At 33.2% G+C, this 20,565-nt stretch overlaps 1 protein-coding gene across 1 annotated transcript in view; it reads right to left on the reverse strand.

The window, feature by feature from the left end:
- The window catches only part of LOC133172130 (RIMS-binding protein 2-like), a 92,999-nt gene that overhangs the window by 8,991 nt on the left and 63,443 nt on the right, over positions 1 to 20,565 (reverse strand). Inside the window, exons 12-28 of the mRNA XM_061306952.1 lie at positions 12,354 to 12,476; positions 10,498 to 10,602; positions 9,362 to 9,412; positions 8,464 to 8,716; positions 8,248 to 8,346; positions 7,205 to 7,360; positions 6,468 to 6,511; positions 5,537 to 5,716; positions 5,135 to 5,210; positions 4,650 to 4,775; positions 3,741 to 3,929; positions 3,307 to 3,500; positions 2,584 to 2,662; positions 1,936 to 2,097; positions 1,059 to 1,166; positions 571 to 747; positions 72 to 268 (exon numbers count right to left, since the gene is read on the reverse strand). Coding sequence (XP_061162936.1) covers positions 72 to 268; positions 571 to 747; positions 1,059 to 1,166; positions 1,936 to 2,097; positions 2,584 to 2,662; positions 3,307 to 3,500; positions 3,741 to 3,929; positions 4,650 to 4,775; positions 5,135 to 5,210; positions 5,537 to 5,716; positions 6,468 to 6,511; positions 7,205 to 7,360; positions 8,248 to 8,346; positions 8,464 to 8,716; positions 9,362 to 9,412; positions 10,498 to 10,602; positions 12,354 to 12,476 — 2,319 coding nt within the window. The remainder of the gene's footprint in view (positions 1 to 71; positions 269 to 570; positions 748 to 1,058; positions 1,167 to 1,935; positions 2,098 to 2,583; positions 2,663 to 3,306; positions 3,501 to 3,740; positions 3,930 to 4,649; positions 4,776 to 5,134; positions 5,211 to 5,536; positions 5,717 to 6,467; positions 6,512 to 7,204; positions 7,361 to 8,247; positions 8,347 to 8,463; positions 8,717 to 9,361; positions 9,413 to 10,497; positions 10,603 to 12,353; positions 12,477 to 20,565) is intronic.

Consider the following 20,565-nt stretch of genomic DNA (forward strand, 5'->3'; position numbering starts at 1 on the left):
TTTTTAAATCAGAACAATTAAAACTCAATTTTAGTCTTTTTCAAAAAAAAAAAGAAAAAAGTTCAATATACCTGGACTGTTTGTTTAGTTGGCATGTCCTTGGTCACCCTTTTGGCTGCCCCATCTGTGATTTCCTGTATGAGTGAGTGGGGTAATTTGATTGGGTCCGAGTTAGAAGATTCTGTTTTGTCTGCAGTCACTGTACGGACCAACAGTTGTTTGGGAATGAAGGCTTGGAAATCATCAGCATTCAGAATGATGTGGTCATCTGAAAGAAAAAAATAAAAGTTATTGTAAAGTACCCATAAATATAACAGTTCAATGAAATGTGAGAAAATAGGAAGAAACAAACTACTAGTGTTATTTATAAGACATCTTTCTGGTAAAATATAAATCTGAATCATGAAACTACACAATACATGTATGCTAAAGCAAATTTTTGTTGTAAGAAGGCATCTTTCTCTCTCTCCCCCTCCTCCTCTCTCTCTCTCTCTCTATTGCATCATAGTAACTGCTTTGCTTTAACCTTCCTTGATAACAGTACACAAGTGATATCAACTCCCCACTTACTTGTTGGACCCTGTGCCTCTTTCACTCTTCTACCATCCGCATACACCATGTAACCAGTTACCACTGCACCATTGGAGAAGCCAGAGGAATCTATGGTAACCGGTATCCATGTCAACAGCAGTGTGCCTTCTTGTGGTCCAGCCTCTACCTGGACATTTAATGGAGGCTCTGGGACACCTATATAGTCAAATGAAACATTTACAAAAAATTACCTATAATAATGCAAGCAACTAGAAAAAAGACAGATTTTCCACTACTTTTTTAAGCTTACTTAGAAAATTAACAAACTCCAGACAGACTTCAGAAATGTTGGATTTTTAGATTTCAACATTATTTGTACACATTTTACAGCTCTAATGAATATTCTGTTTGTACTGCACAATGCTCTAGGTAAAAGTTGATCCCTGGTGGCACATTCTTAAACAACATTAAAATATGGTTGAAAAACTGAACATTAAGCAAAATTTGTTCCATGAAAAAACACAAACCTCCAGATGCTGTTTTGAAGACGACAAACGCTGACAAGTGATCCTTCCTGTTGCTGGACAGGCTGTCAGCAGAAATCGACACCTTGTGTTCTGAGGCAGGGGCCAGCCCTATAATTACAAAGTATGTCAATTAATTCTACCAATGTCTAAAAATCTAATTCAACGAATGCACTGCATGCAATGATGTAGGATATGGCAAAGATTCATGCGGAGGATAGGACAGATTCAGTTTGTCACAAATGACTCCTTGTTTAATATTTGGTTTACAGATTTTAAGGTCGGCATAAGAGAACCCACATGGCATGTTATTCCTATTAATTTGTTATTCCTTTTTACAAAGGAATTAAGAATTGCTTAGGAATGTGTGTGCTTGCATTGTAAATACTGTTTTTATCACAGTAATGCCATTTTAAGACGAATTACAATAAGATCACAGTTAAATTGCAAGAATAATTTTTTATGCTATAAAATAAATTCTAGCATACAAATAATAAAAAAGAAAACCATGGCACCCACAATTTCAAAAGTACTGGTATACAGAATTAAGATACATGTCTATTTGACAAACTCTAACAATACACTTATAATACATTATACAATAAATATTATATATGCAAAAAAGCATTTATACTGAGTGATATTATCTTACATTTCTAGCAATGGTAGGGATAATAAAAACAAGGAAAAAGGACCAAAATTCCAAAACCATGAGATTAGGGACATTTTTTTTAAAATCCCTAAATAGTTAAATTGATTACATGGATATTTATTAGTAACTCAGAAGATGCTTTTGTCCTTCCTAGACCCACATATCATTCACATACAACATAGGACATATCTTCTGAACCTGAACTGTCAGTATATCTTGGTTTGCTACCTGTCAGTGTATGAACACATAGCCCTGGCTTGACTACTTGAACATCTCGTCCGTTAACACTTAGGGTGTGGCTTAAGTTACTGTTACCCGGTAACCATGAGATTTGGGCGGAGTTAGAAGTAATTTCGCTAACTTTCAGGTCGCTAGGAGCAGGAACGGCATCTAGACAAGGTAACGAAAAAGGTTCAAGGTAGATGAAGGCCAGATACAGGTGAAATCAGTGGAGGACAGAATCATACAGTGCTGGTTAAAAATATTCACAGCTAAAAAGCACAAGTATCATTTTTTTTCAAGCAGAGGTTATAAATAGTACAACATAGTGTTATAGAATTATAAATTTCATAAAATAGAATGCTAATCTCACATTATTTTCAAAATGTGAAATTTTTCTGTTACTTTCTTAGAAGAAAATAGAAGCCAAAGCCTTCAAAAATATCACCATTACTGCATCAGAAATTGCTGATGGACAGAGAAGCTTTATTTCATTAAGAAGTTTGAAGTTGATTTCCATGATATTAAAAAAAGTCCACGTGAAAGGTTAATTATGCCAATAAAATGAATACGAATTATATAAAAGAAAACTTGCTGTGCTATAGTGCACGTCCTTGACTAGCTGTACATGGGTATATCTTGGGTAATTAGACTGACCTTTGCCCACCAGCATGGTACACTGACTGTCAGCTGACTGGCCCATGTTTGAGTTACATCGTACACTGACTCTATGGACCTGTAACAAAATATCAGAATATTTATTCAAATTAAACTATGAGAACAGTGATATGAAAATGAGATACGAAATTTCAATAAATGCCCTACTTTAAGAAACATTTCTATTCTTCATTGGCCTCAGATGATTTTAACAAATTTAATAACAGAAATTTTGGAATTTTCTATGCACCCTGGGTGCTTCATGGGTCAAATACAGTACCTCTAAACATACACACTCAAAAAAAAAAATCAACAGAATGAACCAATTCATTCATCTTTATCTTCTCTGTTTTCAGGACATATAAAGAACAAATTACAAATAAAACAAGAGATGTTTGTGAAACACTTCTGCCCCCCCCCCCCCCCCCCCCAGACATACATTATAGGGTGCACAAGCCTTAAGGTTTATAACTCTGTCAAAAATTGCTTGATCATACCCAAAACAGAACTTGACCTAGATATTCTTATAATAAATCTGTATATTAAATTTCATTTCAGTATGTGCAATCTCTGCAAAGAAAATGAACAGAAACTGTTGGTGAACCAACAGACAGACAGACAGACCTACCAGCAAAGCAATATGCCCTCCCTTCTTTGAAGGAGGGCATAAAAATTGTAAAGTCGTACAACAGAATTGTGTCATTATGTGAAACATTAATTCACCTCCTTTGAATCTACATTCTCCAGTAATGCTTTCGTTCTCTCATTTTTGCGCACCAGGGATTTGAACACTCCATCAACATAAACATGATATGACTTGACATCCAGTTTGTTGTGGTCAAGTGGTGGTTTCCAGCTGATAACAATACTGTTGGTCAACTGTCTGTCCAGGGTCAGCTCTCTGGGACAAGGCAACACTATAATAAATAAAATTCTTGAAAAATCTCCTCTCATTTTGTAATTGCATGTATTTTAGTTTGATTTTTCTACCTCCATCCAATCTTTTGGTTGAAAATTGGCAATAATCCACGTAATTTATTTGATTAATACTTCACAGAAATCTAACAATAAAAGTCTTATTAGAATATAAACTATATTGAAAAAAAAAAACATTTCCTGGAAATATTAATATCCAATGATTGTAAATCTTCACTCACTTGAATCTGATGGCTGACTCTGTACCCTTATAGAGGTCAAGGCTTTACTACTGTCTAAGAGGTCAAGGTCATCTACATCACTACCATGGTCACTAGCTGGACGGCTGTTTGAACGACTGCTGCTTTGGTTTATTTGTGGGTAAAGTTTGTCAGATGTAGGTTTCAGATCTGCTGATTTTCGTCTGGAGTCTGATGAAAAAAAAATAAAATAAAATATGATTTTCAGTCAGATTCTACAATGGTTTAAAGCACAAAAGCCATTAATTTTTCATCTCCTTAATGACTGCTATTCAGAGGCAAATCTGCAGAATTATACTTGAGAAGTCTAGTGTAGTTGTCAACTACATTGTACTTAAAATTAAAATCAATAAACTTAATATATTGATAGCATAGATTTGTTTGAACTAATTTCTTCAGAACAAAAATGATTGATTCACTTGAAAAAAGAAGGAAACCTTTCCTTTACGTTATCGACATACTTATTCCATACAGCCAATCTAAAATAAGGCATTAAAATTCATACCATCTCTCTACTGTGCAGTAAATAAATCAAACCCAGTAAGGAATATTGTTACACAGTCTTTACCAGCCTTTAGACAACAATTACACATATATTTCAAGGTCCAACCTAGGAGGTGACTGAGATTTTGAATCCTTACCAGATTTTGAACAAGGAGAGAATTCTCTGCATTAATTACAAGTCTAATATTTTTTTCATTCACTATTGTAAGTTCATCTTACTAAAAAGAATTAAGAGAGGAAATGAAATAATACTCCCCATATAGCCATTTTTCTGCAGCAGTTTAAAAATCTCAGCAAAAGTCAAATCTACATGAAGTGTATCTTTGGGCTATAAAAATGAGTGAAGCAACACATCAGGTAAATATTACAATTTAAACATGTCCTCACCCTTAGCTCCGACGTCCTCACTGCTATCATAGTCCAGGTCCTGTTGTATGCTGTTACCAATGATACTGTCGTCATCATGGTGATTAGCATCTGACATGGCAGCATGAAATTCAGCAAGATCTTCATCTGTAATTATTTTTTAAAACATTGTATTTACATGCCAGAATGTATGGCTTAGTGGTATAAAAGATAAGGCTGGCTAACAAGAGGTAATCAGTTCAAATTCTTGTGTGCAGGTGTTCAATAAAGCAGGTGTTTTTCAAGCAAATTATTCTATATCAGGGATGTTTCAACCACCCTGGTTGTGAATGAGTACACACTTTTTCTGGGATGTTAACTTGTAATTTAAAAATTGGACCGACATTTAAAGATGATTGAAGGATCTATGTTCATGACCCACTTAAAACAGTTTAAATTTGGTTTCAAACTCATCCTTCATTTGAAATCTAGATACTATAGACTCAATAATAATCTATATAATATACCTGATACTTTTTCTATGAAGTTTGAAGGCACAAGTCCTCTTTTACCATTCAGAAGTTCCCCATCATAGAAACCATCCTGTATAAAATTGAAGATCAAGGTTAAGAGCCAATACTCCCAACAGGAAAACAAGTCATAACAAGATACTGAAGTCCAAGGATAAACCAATGTCTTAATTTTCATGATTTTAGGTCACATCATGTGTAAGATATGATTCAAACACATTTCCTCTATTTCAATGGTACATAATGTGAATCTCCTATTCCACAATGTTCATACATACAATGAAATTATTTTCATCATTGAAAAGTTAAGCTGATGTTTTTTTGGGGTTTGTTTGTTTGTTTGTTGTTGTTTTTTTTTTTTATTTTTTATTTTTTAAATATTTCTAATTGTCTGCCAACCTCATCCATTTCTCCATAGACCAGAACATAGTCGCCAGCACTGATTGGAAGTTCCGCATCTGGATTCTCATTGGGTGAATACTGGATCGGGTCGTAGGAGTATTTAGCCTGGAACACTTGAATGGGACCTTTCTTTGCAAGGATGGACAAGCGGTTGTCATCTACGGCATTTATTTGCATCTGAGAAGAAAATAGACAATCAATTAGCTTATTTATTGAAAGAAAAATATATCTATCAGAAAAATTAGCTCTTTCATAATTCTTGTAAATTATAGTTGGATTGATTATAATTACTGATCAGCAAAGTATGATGTAAAATGATGAATGAAAATCCACTGAATTCATGACAATGCCCTTGTTTTACTGTATCTGTCAAAATCATGCCTCTTCAAGTCAACATGAGCCAAAATGGAAAATTAACCATTGTTTTCTGCCATTTATCGGTCATTAAACTATTTTCAACACCATATTTTAACCATGCTTGTACATGAATACACCCAAAGGATTTCTCCCATTAAATTTTATTGATTTTTCCCTTAATAACTTCAGAAATGTAGCTAAACTTGTTGCTGGGATGTAAACACACTTCTTACTATATGAAAGTTGCTAGATATTGATAGACTCAAAGAATTTTCATCATTGTTAATTACATCAAATAAAAACAGTCACAACAATCCTAGTTTTATGGCAAATTTAGGGAAATGGTTATCGCATAAAAATGGCAACAAATTCTTCTCACACCAATTCATGGAGCCAAATTGGCAAAGTGTGAGGTCTATTTTCAGTTCTCCATTCCTATCATTTATACAATGAAATTTCAGTATTTTATGTGTCTAATAACACCTTGAAACAAATATATTGCTAACACTGCCAAAATTAATATGTACTGTAATGAGATGATGCCAAATAGACAAAAGTTATCTGCCCTTACCTTTTGCTCCTTCTGACTATCCATCCCCGAGTCTTCCCCTCGATCTGAAAAAAGACAACAGCATCCAGTAAAAAGCCACTGAAAAAAGTTCAGCTCTCGGTCCACCATCATACAAACTGTCAAATTACGTTTCTGCAGTCTATTGATACAGTGTAATAGTGGTGATTTTAATGTGCAGAAATTTGTAATAACCTTAATGGATGTATAAAACTTTCCCTATCTCTTTATCTTACCCATGAGATGTATATGTTTAGTGGAGACCATGAAATATAATATTAAATTCCATACAGTTAGTTTATTTCAGAGGTTGTTTAGTAATATGTTAGTAGGAATTAAGTTAATGTCATTCACAGCATAGGAATAATGATCAGTACAAATGTGGTACATATAGGTAACAGTAAAAACATTAGGACAGCTCTCGAAAGAATGACAATCTATTACGATTTGTCTATATTTCTGCGGACAAGAAATTTCAAGAAATCTCTCCACTGCAATGATATTTCGGATAAATCTAACAGAGATGGAGGTTATGTGGATCAATCCCAAGATAAATACACTGAAAAAAAAATGTCGCCACCAGTGCAAAAATTAGAAATAAAAGCGATTATGCTAATACTACCACAACAATTAATAAAAGCTGTCATGTGGTTACCAAAAGCAAAAACAAAAAAGAAATAAATAAATGGACCAAAAAAATAAAAAAACAAAAACATAAACAAAACAAATGGGCCAATCACCTTCACATAAATTATCCTCTTCAGAATCTGAAGCTTCCAGCTCTTTTAATTTTTTGGCAATTTCGTAAAGTTCTGGGTCTTCAAATTCCCCTGGGGGTTTGGCTTGGTCAGGGGACGGATTATTTGAATTGTCTAAATCTTCATCATCAGCAAAACCTATGTACAGAATTTACAAACTACAATTTTGTTAAATTTGTGTTTAATTCTAAATCTTCAACTGATCTTATATACCTCTGGCTATTAATACACCCCCACCCCCAAATTTTGGCTTTTTTTTCAAATTACAGTATCATTTCAAATGGACTTTTAAAGTACATGTACTCCATATGTATTAATGTTTTAATCCAATCTTATTCTGAAAGTTAAGACAAAATCAGAAATATTAGAAGAAGGTATGATTAATAACAGATTTGTTGGGTATGTGTCTTGGATTCCAAAAATGAATGTTTAGTTAAGATCATGATTGTGTGAAAATCATTAAAGGTGTAGAATGAGGACAACTGAACATAAAAGCCAGGCTCCCAATGAATATTAAGATAAAAGATGATGGGGTACCAATTAAGGACCATGCACTGACTATATCCAAAGGCAAGATAGGTCATATACTAAATGGGAATCAATAATGATTTGAACACAGATTAAAATAACAATCATATGCAGAGTGTATAGTAATTGCATATATTGTACAGAGGTTATATTGTGTATTTTTCTGATTAAGAATTTCCAGTTCTAGTGAGTTGCATATACACTTATCATAAAGCATTACAGATACCAAGCCATTTAATTAATCATGAGATAAAAACACATCAGACTGATGTATCCTTATCAATAGCCATATATCTGGCCTCTGACATAAAACAATAATCGCTGTCATTCATTGTAATAACGTTAAAAGGTTAGCCAATATTTTGATAGCAACAACAGTAGATAAAAGCCTGATAATGACAATTAATTGTAGAATTTCCATATAGGCCCAGAAACAATCATTATACTAGGTAATCCAGGCCTCATCAGAAGTTATGATGTAGGGACAGTTTTAATACCTGTGTCTAGAGACTTGGTGGAGTCCACCTGAATATTATCATTTCCTGGAAACCTACTCGATTCTGTCAAAGGCCCTGCATTTGATTGCTGGAAGTTCTCTAAATATAGAAATTGACATATCATTAAATTGTTTGTGCATTTAAATTTAATGTCAATTATCTATTTTTAAAAATAACTTATTAATAAAGTTTTTTTTTTGATCATGAAATACTGACCTTTAACTTGAAAATGATTAGAAACTAAGGAACTCTTTTGATTGGATGAATCTTTGTGATTGGATGGACTGTGATTGGCTGGATAAGATGGGCTGTGATTGGCTAAGTCTTTATAATGAGATGGACTATGATTGGGTGGGTGTTTGAAGTTGTTTTTGCCAGCTGCTGATCTTAGTGTTGTCAGTTCTTGTGTCAGTTCCTGATGTCTCTCATCCTGTTCATGACACTTTTGCTGAAGTTCAGTAACACGACCCTGCAAGTTCAAGTTAAAGGTTATTTGCTATATATCAAACCTATCTTAGACTACCAAATACAGAGGGGCAAGCTTAAAGGTAGCATTTAAAACAGATACAGTAAAACATGCTTATAATGAATTGACACTTACAGCGAAGTGATTCTCAATCCCTGTGGCTTTAGAATATATTGCGTTATCTTAATGGATACAATTAATACTTTTATAACGAAGCAAAATTGTCTGTCCCTGGCACTTCATTATAAGTGTGTTTTGCTGTATGTAGAATATCACTGCTCTCTATTTGTGACTTTACTGTACTGAATAAGTATATAGTATTCTAAGCCACTTTATATATAATTCCAATCAAGTTACCTCTTTATCATATCAAAATTGCAATATTTTGTGTCAGTAAGTCAACCACAATGAAATTTGTTTGAATGCAGCAGTATAAAAGTAATATTTATTGACCAGAAGAATATGACACCTAGATACATAATTAACGCAAAGTAAATCACCCATCTCAAACACTCTGAGAAAACTATAATTACCACAATTTAAACAGTTGCTTTCATCCCTGTGTAAAACACATTCATGAAGAAGATGAAAAGAGTGGTAACCAGACTCATGAATATTTATGAAATTTAAGAGAAGTTTATTGATTACCTTTAGAGAGTGCAGGGCTTTATCATATTCCTCTTTGGCATCCTGTTGAGCCTGAAATAAAGAAGAAATCAGATGAAATTACCACTTTCATCCAAGCAATCTTAATTCCTGGCTTCTTGGCCACTAATGACATTCAAACATTAAACATAAATTGGTCATACTAGTAACCTGCAGAGAAAAAGCTTAATCGTTAGTATAGCAAATTGTAATTTCATAAACCAAACACTGACAATTAAGCTGGTTATTTATTATTCATGAAATCTAGGAAAAATGTGTATTGAGCTATCTGAAACCTGCTAGCAGTTTAATTTGGTGTAAAATTTATGAAGTGACATTATGAAATAAACTCTATAGCTTGTTGTTTTTAAATATAAAAATCAAATATTTTCATATCTTTTATAAAAATCTTAAGAAATATATGGCATAAGATGATCAAAATGCATAATGAAGCATTACTTAGTACTCAAGTGGTGATAATGTAATTGTTGTTGCATTGTATTACATGTTATATGTAATGAATAAAGTTGCTTGCACTTGTCATTTAATTGCTGTAGAATTGTATTACATACCTGTTGTAATGACTGGATTGGGTTACATTTGTCATGTAATTGCTGTAGTGTTGTATTACATACCTGCTGTAATGACTGGATTTGGTTACTTTTGTCATGTTATTTTTGTAGTGTTGAATTACATAACTGCTGTAATGACTGGATTTGGTTACTTTTATCATGTAATTGCTGTAGTGTTGTATTACATAACTGTTGTAATGATGTTATTTGGTTACTTTTGTCATGTAATTGCTGTAGTGTTGTATTACATACCTGCTGTAATGACTGGATTTGGTTACTTTTATCATGTAATTGCTGTAGTGTTGTATTACATACCTGCTGTAATGACTGGATTTGGTTACTTTTGTCATGTAATTGCTGTAGTGTTGTATTACATACCTGCTGTAATGACTGGATTTGGTTACTTTTATCATGTAATTGCTGTAGTGTTGTATTACATACCTGCTGTAATGACTGGATTTGGTTACTTTTATCATGTAATTGCTGTAGTGTTGTATTACATAACTGTTGTAATGATGTTATTTGGTTACTTTTGTCATGTAATTGCTGTAGTGTTGTATTACATACCTGCTGTAATGACTGGATTTGGTTACTTTTATCATGTAATTGCTGTAGTGTTGACTGATGCTCATTCTCTAGTTCCTGCAGACGATCTGCAGATTCCTTTAGATTCTGAGAAATGAAAAGAATTCCAATTTATTAACTCTAGAATTAAATCAAAGATTCAGACAATGGGGAATTACGAGACACATGCTGACAATGGCCAATATTTCCGGCTGGAATATCAAAGCAAGGTATCGGAAAGCATAAGGATCAATGGAGCACTTTTAAGGAGTTTTAAATGAACGATAATTACAACTAAAGGTACAGACGATCTGCTCATGTGTAAATAGCCTCAAGTAATGGCAGCATACATTCTCCTCCCTTAGGAATGGCTGACATCATATGGAGCCCAAATTTAGCAATATATTTCTTTTCTTTATTGTGTGTTTCTATTTGTGGAATTCCATACATGATAAATACATTTTGGGAAGACATTTTTTTTCTAATTTGAGTGTGATAATTTTAATTGATTTATAGGTATTTATGCACAATAGAAGTAAACACAAGAGTGCATTCCAAGTTTAAATGAATTCCTCAATCTGAATCCAATTTCTATACACAATATCAGTAGCTCTAGTCCAGTGATTGAATTCTGACACAGTTTATCTACCGATACTTCTTCCTTATCTTTCCTCATAAACATTCTCTATATATGCTTTAATCAATATTACAATGATTATTCTATAACTTAGGCACTTGTGTCTCAATATACCATAAAAAACAGTTGCTTTTTCTATCTCTGTATGTTGAACAATATTTCCTCTGTTCTATCATTTCTGTGTGAAGTGTCCATTTTGTTAAGATTAGGGGGTATTTGTGCTCAGATTTGGAGAAGAAGAATATAACAAGTGATCTACATGCAAGTCTTCTTCCAAGGATTTGTAACCTATGAATATGTAAAAGTAAAGAAAGATTCAAATCAAGGAAGTAAAATACACAGAAACCCATTAAAGAGGCTTTGGAGAAAACCTAGACTGCTGAAAATACCAGAGGTCTGCGGGCATTTTTGACGACCTACTGGATAAATGCTAAGCCATAATAAAAACTTGTCTAGAGGTTTTTTTGATTCCCTAGTGGATAAATGGATAAATCTATGCCATGATAAATCGTGTCTCTAGGAAAAATAGCTTTCCAATTATTTTTATATAATTGATCACGATTTCTGTTTTATATTTATCAAAAGTAATTGCTGTGGAGTCAGTATGGCACCTGGTCTATATTTAGAATGGTTTTTACATGAAAAACAGAGAATCGAAGGGAAAAAAAGTTAATTTTGTGCTATTGACATTATCTTTTAAAAGAACAAAACTTTCCTGATCTTTAATACTTCAGAGTAGCTTGTTTTATTTGACTATAAAGCAATCAAAACATTTTTGTTGTCATTTTATATACTGTAAAATCAATTATTTTCATGGGGTCAAATTTTCCTGGTTTGAGGAAAATATATTGGTTCATGGGGATTTGATTTTGTAGATGAATAAGTGCATAGCTGTTATTTATTTTGAAATTTTACATTTTGTGGAAGACATGAATTCGTAGGTATCCTCATACCATGAAAACAACAAAAATTAAACCCTACAAAAATTAGTGATTTCACTGTATCCTGAATACTGGATATTATTAATAATCAAGTAAACTGTTTGTCTAATTTAGACACATTTGGCTGTTTAGACTAACCCCCACCCAATCCAATCCATTAACAAAATCATAAAAATACACCACTTGCTGCAGTTCACAAATTTTCTCCCCAATCACATAAAAGATCTTAAAATTATAAACTGATTATATACTAAAATTGAAAGTTCCAAAGTTTTACTTACTTTGATGGTTTCCTCAAGGTTTCCTACTTTGACCTGGAGGGTGCTTCGCTCGTGTCTGGCTTGGTCACATTCATGCTGGGCTTCAGAAAGATTTAGCCGTAAAATGTTACACTCCTCACTAACCTAAAAAGACATAAAAACAGGATGTACACTCTCAATAATGAAGACCTGTATTTAAAAACAAAATGTATCATATAAATTTTTTCTTTCTTTCTTTCAATATGGGAATTTCCAATTTCAGTCATGATCTGCAAAAAAAGTCGTTTTTGACAAAATGTGGAACCTCCATAAAGAAAAGTCTTATATCTTATCCTAGTCAATTAATTCACTTCTATTCATCATGCCATTTATTACTCTATTATGCTACTGTAATCACATTAGCTTAAGAGTTGGATTCAATGTTAGACATGGTCTTTTTGCCACCCCCCCCCCCCCCAGCAAGATTAATTTAAAATATATTAGAAAAAGTTAGGTTATTTTTTTCATCTACCCTGAAATCCTCAGCATTAATTCCATCCTATTTTGGCACCAATTAAATTAACATTTAGTCAGACTTGGAAGTAATTGTTTTTCAATGAATCATGGTGATTAACAAATTGCTAAAAAGAAAAAAAAAACTTAGACGTCAAAAAATGTTCCAGAACGGACTTTTGTGGTGTTTGAATTTCAACTGCTCCTAAAGTTTTAAACAATTTTAAACAATTCACATAAATTTACTTCATTAGAATCTATTCTACACAGGTTGAGATTATATACAGAATATACACTTGTCTCCCAACTGAATCCTCTTGGAGTGGAGTGTTTACAAAATTTAAATAATCTGCCCTGAAACAATTGTCCTTCATTATAATGCCACTCACATTAATACTGTTGTTAAGATATGGCAAAAGAAAAGTCTCACTACGCTGGGGTCCACTAGTTCTTGTACAGGAACACATCTGTCCCATTATAATTATTGCACAACAATTTCGAAAGTAAAATAATGTGTCAAGTAACACCTCCAATCATTGTGGCACAACAGCAACAAATTGTTGACAAATTCCATTTGACCCCTGGCATTCCAATCTGGCCAAGCAATGTCTAGTTATCTCCATTTAGAGTAAATAAATTCAATGAGAGAGTCTGATGCCACCTATTATACACACATCCAAGTTTGCCACCAAACTGTGAAAATCAGATCTTCCTCTCTGTTGTATGTGAATGAAAATCAGTCCTCTACAACATGTCACAGGTGGTTGTCACCTGACCTCATTTTTCTCATTAGAAAGCATTAATTAATAATAAATGCCAATTCAATAAATAATTTTCATTTTCAGTACATATACACAGTTAATAACTATAATTTCCAATAGAATGTTTAAGTAGGGAGGGAGAATTGAACATGAATAAACTGAGCTGCAAACTTTTTGTTCCCAAAAAAATCAATTTGATGTCATCTGTCTTCAAAGACCTTTGCATCACCAAACAACATGGTAAAGTGTGCCAACGACATCCTCAACCCGGTGTTACAAAGAACTCCAGAAAGAATTCTAATGGTTTTCAATCAATACCGATAATTGTTAAAATAATGGCTCCCTTTAATAATAACCATATTATTTAGGTGTTCAGCGATTCAAATGCTGATTTTTCTTTCAGGTCACCTGGGACAAAAAAAACCTGGTGGTGAAAATGGGGGGGGGGCAATTACTTGTCGCAGTTATATTACCAATTGCATATAGAGACCTAGAAAAGAGACATTAAAGCAACTGCATCACAAACAAATGCAAACAGTTTGATATGATTCATGTCTAATTACAATTAACCAGGTGCCTAGTGAGATGGATCAATATAATCCCCACCACTCCAACATAATAACTAGAGGTGTAAGTGCATTAATCTGTGGTAATATGCCACATTTATCACTTAGAGCCATTTTAGGCAACAGACTTACATGATAGTAAATATCAATTTTCCCATTACACAATGCAACCCCTACGGTATTTTACAAATAGTTTTCAACTGCTTGACTGTCGGTAGTTTAATGAAATACAGTCGATAATTCCGCCCTAACTTTTACTTGTGGTGCCATCTTATTGGAGTTCAATAAATAATCAATTTTCATTCTTGAAGCAATGTCACTATGTTTACAATGCATATATGCAATTAACTTTTGCATTTATGAGATGTGTATCTGTTTCAAAGCAATATTTTTGTCATAAAAGTACCGTACTACAAGTTTACATTTACTAAGTCATTTCTTGGATTCTTTCATCAACAGGAAAGTGTTTATGAATCAATTAAGACTCCATCACAAACAGTTGTAATTTACATGCAATTCCTTTGACCTTAAAAACCCTGCAGACAAATGAAATGCTCAACATATTCCTTGCAGTTCTTATCATAAATAAATCAATTTGAAAATAGGAAGAAAACAAACCCAAAATAATTAACTAAATTGACTAACTCTCCAGTACTTGAGGGAACTTTGATAAGATTTGTTTCAATGATTTGAACAATATATTTTTATTGTATCACAAAAGGACTGGATACAAGTTCAATCCTTTCCTTGTAAAAATTATTACAATGATTGTCAAAATTTTTTTTTTATACAATTACAGTAAAATACAGTTACAGCAAACGTGCTTCTAATGAATATACACTCATGGCAAAATGATTTTCATTTCCTGTAGTTTTAAAATTTATAATGAACTTATTGGATATTACGTCAATTATGTTTATAATGAATCAAAATTGCTGGTCCCTGGCAATTCACTTTGAAAATAAAATGCTTACAACAGTTGTCAAACAAACAAGTTTGCACATATGAAGCTGATTCTGAAAAAAAAACCAGTCTGCTATATGAAGTTCAATGATTTGTCAAGGTCTTAACATCAGTAATCATCCTGGTACAGCAATTAGAAGAAATAGTGATTATATCTATTTTACGAAGACTGACCATTAACTATAAGATGTTTGGGGCAACATTCGTATAGGATGTAAAACCCTCACTTATATCTGCATCTTTATGATTTAAAGGCAGACTAGCAACTCTGAAACTGTTTATCATTATTAGTTATTAACAAGGAATATACATCAATGACATACCGTAAAACATTCTCATAACAAAGTGCCAGGGATGGACTATTTTGCTTCTTTATGAACATAATTTATTGTATCTGCATGTTAAGTTCACAATATATTTTAAAGTCACAGGGAATGAAAATCACTTTGTTGTAAGTGTCAATATACTATAAGCATGTTTTATTGTATCAGTTTTTGTCTATTGTAACTGTTTATATGGATATATAGTACAGACAAACCTCATCATCTCAAACTTGGGACCAATAAAAAACTTCAAGTTATCTGAGGGTTCGAGATATCGAGGGTAAAATACTTAAGAAATACATTTTTAGGACTTCCAAATCACTTCGACATGTCCATGGTATTCGAGATATCCAATTGTTCGAGATACCAAAGTTCAACCGTATTACTATTAACAAAAAGTTATTTCAAGCAACTAAAATCAAATTACATGTACATTCAAAGGATTTTTTGATAATAATAATCATTCCTCAATGAAATTTTTAAAAATATCAGAAAGAAAACAAAAATTGAAAAGAGAATCAAAAGTATTTCTTGCTCAAAGACATCAGGTCCCAGCTATAACAATTAATCTATAAGCACACTGATAGTTGACAATAGGCAAACACGGCATTGATGATATTCTTGCCTGATGGGAAATGTTCCTAATGATATACAGCTTTAAAGTCCCTAGTCTCCGTTTGTACCGAAGAGATTCAGAAATCATTGCCTGTACCTATTCTATCAATTTATCATTCCATCGATGACTTCAGAATTATGCGAAGAGTCTACCTGGGTATTTTGTGTGAAGTTTGTAAATCATTCCCACATGGAGACATAGATCTAAATTATGTTTCAGAGATTCTTCCACTTTTAATTAAATTGTAAGTTTTGGATAAGTGTACACCCTATAACTGCCACTTGCAGATGGCAGACATGCTGTACATACGTTAAAATCAATGAAGTTTGGGTGACATCTATATGCATGCTTACATTGAACCAAGTACTTTCTGATATTAGTTGAAGCAAAGGCATATATTGCAAAGCAGGAAATGTTTAGTACATTGAAAGGGTTTCAAAATTTTTCAATACATACTTATGATAAAAGATATAATTAAACCTTAATAAATATGATCTGACAAGCTGCAACCTACCATGACTGAATAAAAAAGTCTCTATCTCAGATACTGTAGTTCCATAGTTAGAGGAGAAAATACAAATTGAGATGAAGTCAAACAGACACAGTGTGACAAATCTATGCTCATGGACATCTCCCCTAGAGGTTACAACTCATGTGGTCTAGACAAATAAGTTCTATTTCTGTTCATATACAAGTCGGCAATATGATTATTTGTATCAACAATTTTGCAACAACATTAAAACATGGAAACCGTCATCCATAATGAATGCGTTTCAGTCCTCCGGGGATTATTATATCTCGATACAAGAAAAATGTAATATCCTCTATCATTAGAAGATTTAAAATTTTTAGAAAAGCAGAACAACTTATTTTCAGTTGAAATGATGAATATTTGATACCAAACCTTTCCAGCTCTCTGGATGTGCTTAAATGGAAAAGCATTAAATGTCAGAAATAAAATTGCTGCCAAAAAGGACTTTTTGTTGGTAAAGTTATTTTGCTGAAGATCGAATCTAAGCAATATTAAAAACATGAAAAAGTTTCGAGTTTGAGCATGAGCAATGCTTGACAATTAACTCCTGCATTTAACAGAGTAAAAGCTTTTTGTTGCTTATAAATCCACTCAAGGCCCGGCTGGCCTTTAGATTACTTGCCAACATGCAACTCATAGAGATGGACATAATAATTTTATTTACAACAAACTTCATGTAAATTAATATGGGACACTACAAAATACTTCAATTAAGGATTATTTATATCTGTATTATAGGTACTGCATGCGAACTCAGCAAAGGATTAAGGGAAAGGCAACTATATATAAGCTCACTTTTCAGCCTCACATAACTAACGAACTATACTATAAATGTACATAAATTAGCACACTCAAATTTAGCATGATCTTCCTTATTAACTGATTAGCATAATGATAAATTAGCACATTTGGGCCAAGCTTCGAAATATTTCTGATTTAATCGTATATTAATGTGTACTTGAATTAGCGGCGAAGAAGCAGTAAAAGGCACTAAATATACCCCAGAATAAGTATGTTTATAGTAACATCCACAACTGAAGTTCAGGAGACACCTGTCATGTTTCCTCACAGAAATTTTCTTGGAATTTTGGTGAAATTTGAGACACTGACCTTGTGCAACAAACAGGTGATAAAATGTTATTAACTCAGGTTCATAAATTTAGGATTTCTAATTTTCCATCTGAAGTGTTCAAAAAGGTGTTTCATGGCAATTTTAGTTAGTACATGGCTGAGGGTGTCATAATTACGACATCATAAATACCATACCATTAATTGCTTTGAAATTTTCTCAAGCTGAAACAAATCTGACAAGTTAGAATTGGCCGTCAGCAAACAAGATGTCACTCCTCTGATTAGGAAAATATTAAAACTTCAGTTTCTTTTTTGAATGTGGTTAGAATTTTCCCTTCTTTAAGAGCATTTGATACAAAATGTAATCTTTGGTATGCTGGTTGTTTGTTTGCTTTTTGTCTCTTCAAGAATATTTCACTCATGTAAGGAAGACACCAGCTGCCAGTGAAGGCTGCAAAATTAGACCTGTACTCGGCATTCAGGGAGGGCCACTGAGCAATGAGGAATCTTAATTTTTGCATGTCAGCATCTAATGCAACAATTAGTACCTCGTTTTATATGATCTCAGGACCAGTTAGGCCATCCTTAAAAAAATGTTTGTTTGGAATTGCCGCCTGGGAGGTTTCAGACCCAGGAGGGAGGGAGAGAAATTATTTTTTTCTTTTTTCAAAATTAAAGTTAAATTAAAAATTTTGATGATAAAAATCTCAGTAAAGAATGAACACATTATTTTCTGCCTTTTTGTAAAGGGTATCTCCCATTAACCAGGAACCCAGTTTTAATTAGATCCGACACTTATTAAGTGATTGGGTGGCACATGTGGTAATTAACCTGCCAAGAATTGATTGAATAAAAAAAACTTCTTATTTTTGGGCAACAAAATTTTTCAAGGAGAGGTCATTTCAATGAAGCGGGAGGCAATTCCAAACAAACAATAATTTTATTCAGTAGTAAAAGAGACATAACTTTATAAATAGTCCTCTTTTTTTAAAGTTCATTTAGTATATCTGACAATTTCATCATGACACAATATACAATATTTAGGGGGAAACTGTCCTTCATGACCAAATGGATACAGTTTGAATCCATGTTGAGGTCTGTATAGATATTAAAAATAATAAACATGGCTGCTTGAATGAGACCTTGGCAACCAGGATGTATTATAACAGTTGGTGTTTACAGTAAAACCTATAACTGCAAGGACAAGTCCTTGGCTAAGTTCAATACATACACCATCATTATGAGCAGCTATCAAAAGAGAATAAATTTACAAAGTACGGTAATGAAAGCTGATCAGAAATGAAGGCCATAAAAGTAGGTACTGTGTTTGAAAGCAAAACAATTCTCCTAACCATCTTCACAATACTGAAATTTTAAACTTCAGACCTATAAGACTTCAATGGAAAAGAGTCAAATTATTCAAAGTTAAATGAAACATATTAAATTTTCAGAAAGTGTTAATTATTTGTAAATAATAATGTTGCTAAAATTTTAGATTTGACCTTGTACCTCTACAAAAAGTCAAGGAGATTTGTAAGCTAAACAGTAATTAAGAAACACTGATACAAAAGTATTGAAAATCCTTTAAAATGATGTATAAGTATCTATGCTGATTTCTTTTTTTCTGTTGGAAATTTATTTCTTTCATAAGGTGTAATTCAGATATTACCCATGCATACCCGGTACGTCATTTGATGTCAGGTGATCTTATTATGAAGGTATAACCTAGGTATTTACAGGCTTGATTATTACTGACAAAAAAAAAAAAAAAAGAAGAAGAAAAAAATTGGCGAATGTGAAAAATATTGAAAAATATTCATTTGTGTCTATTTACCTTAAATTTAAAATCCTGGAAATTGCACCAAACCACTTTGATGATTTTCAACATTTCGACATGGAGGTGCAAGACAAACAAATGCCTAGTTGTGTCTGCCCGATCAGAGGCTGACGAACTCATCCCCGAGTGATATGTGACACTTTTTGGACACTACCTTGTTACTTCCATCAATAATGGAGGGCCAACTTTCACATATATCAACACCTTCAGATGCATTCTGTCATAACATACACTTCAAAAAGACGATCAATTCTTCCCAAGGCATATTGGCTGAATTCAACTCTGCATTCTTTCCACAATGTTAACTTTGATTTTTTTCCCTTTCACTTGCAATAAATTCATCATCTGTTTCGACAGCAGACGTAATTTGAGGGAGCACATACCTACAGGGTTGCAACTGCCTGCATGATCAATTTTTACATCTCTATCATGATTAAAATATCATAAAGCTCTCTTCCATTAGTTACGTAAATGTTTATGAGGGTTGAACCCTGTCAGCTAATAAACAACTTGAGCTTATTAATCCATTTTGTCACAATACAGGGAAACAGCTAGAGGCCATCAGGACAAGGTAAATATGGACCCAAATATTGGAGATACAAGGATAACGTTCCTGACGATGAAATCAATACGCATCCAAACAATACACATCAATTTCCCTTTCTCAAAAATTTCCTCCTAATCATTTCTTAATTTCCTACATTATGGCAACAGTCATTTTCTCAGGGAAAAAGAGAAATGAAGACATTGAAGAAATCCATGAAGACATGACCATCAAACAGTCGCCAACGTACAGACTTTTCTCGTCAAAAGAGCCACAAGAAATGTTGTATATATGAAGTGAAAAACCAATTATATTGCCTATATTGTCTGTTGAGTGTTTAATATGATCTTCACTCCCACTGCGATTTCTAGCGGACACAATATCCACACTGGATCGCCAACTAACCGCCTCGTGAACACAATTCAGTCAGCCATCATTACCAAATGATCCTGTGCCACCTGAGGTCGTGCCATACTTAAGTCTTTTAAAGTGTTCAGTGCCCTGTCAACTGTTGTTCAAAAGCAAACA

The sequence above is a fragment of the Saccostrea echinata genome, unplaced genomic scaffold (genome assembly GCF_033153115.1).
Source record: "Saccostrea echinata isolate AGI-Se365-2 ecotype Australia unplaced genomic scaffold, CSIRO_AGI_Sech_v1 ptg000054l, whole genome shotgun sequence".
NCBI lineage: Eukaryota > Metazoa > Mollusca > Bivalvia > Ostreida > Ostreidae > Saccostrea > Saccostrea echinata.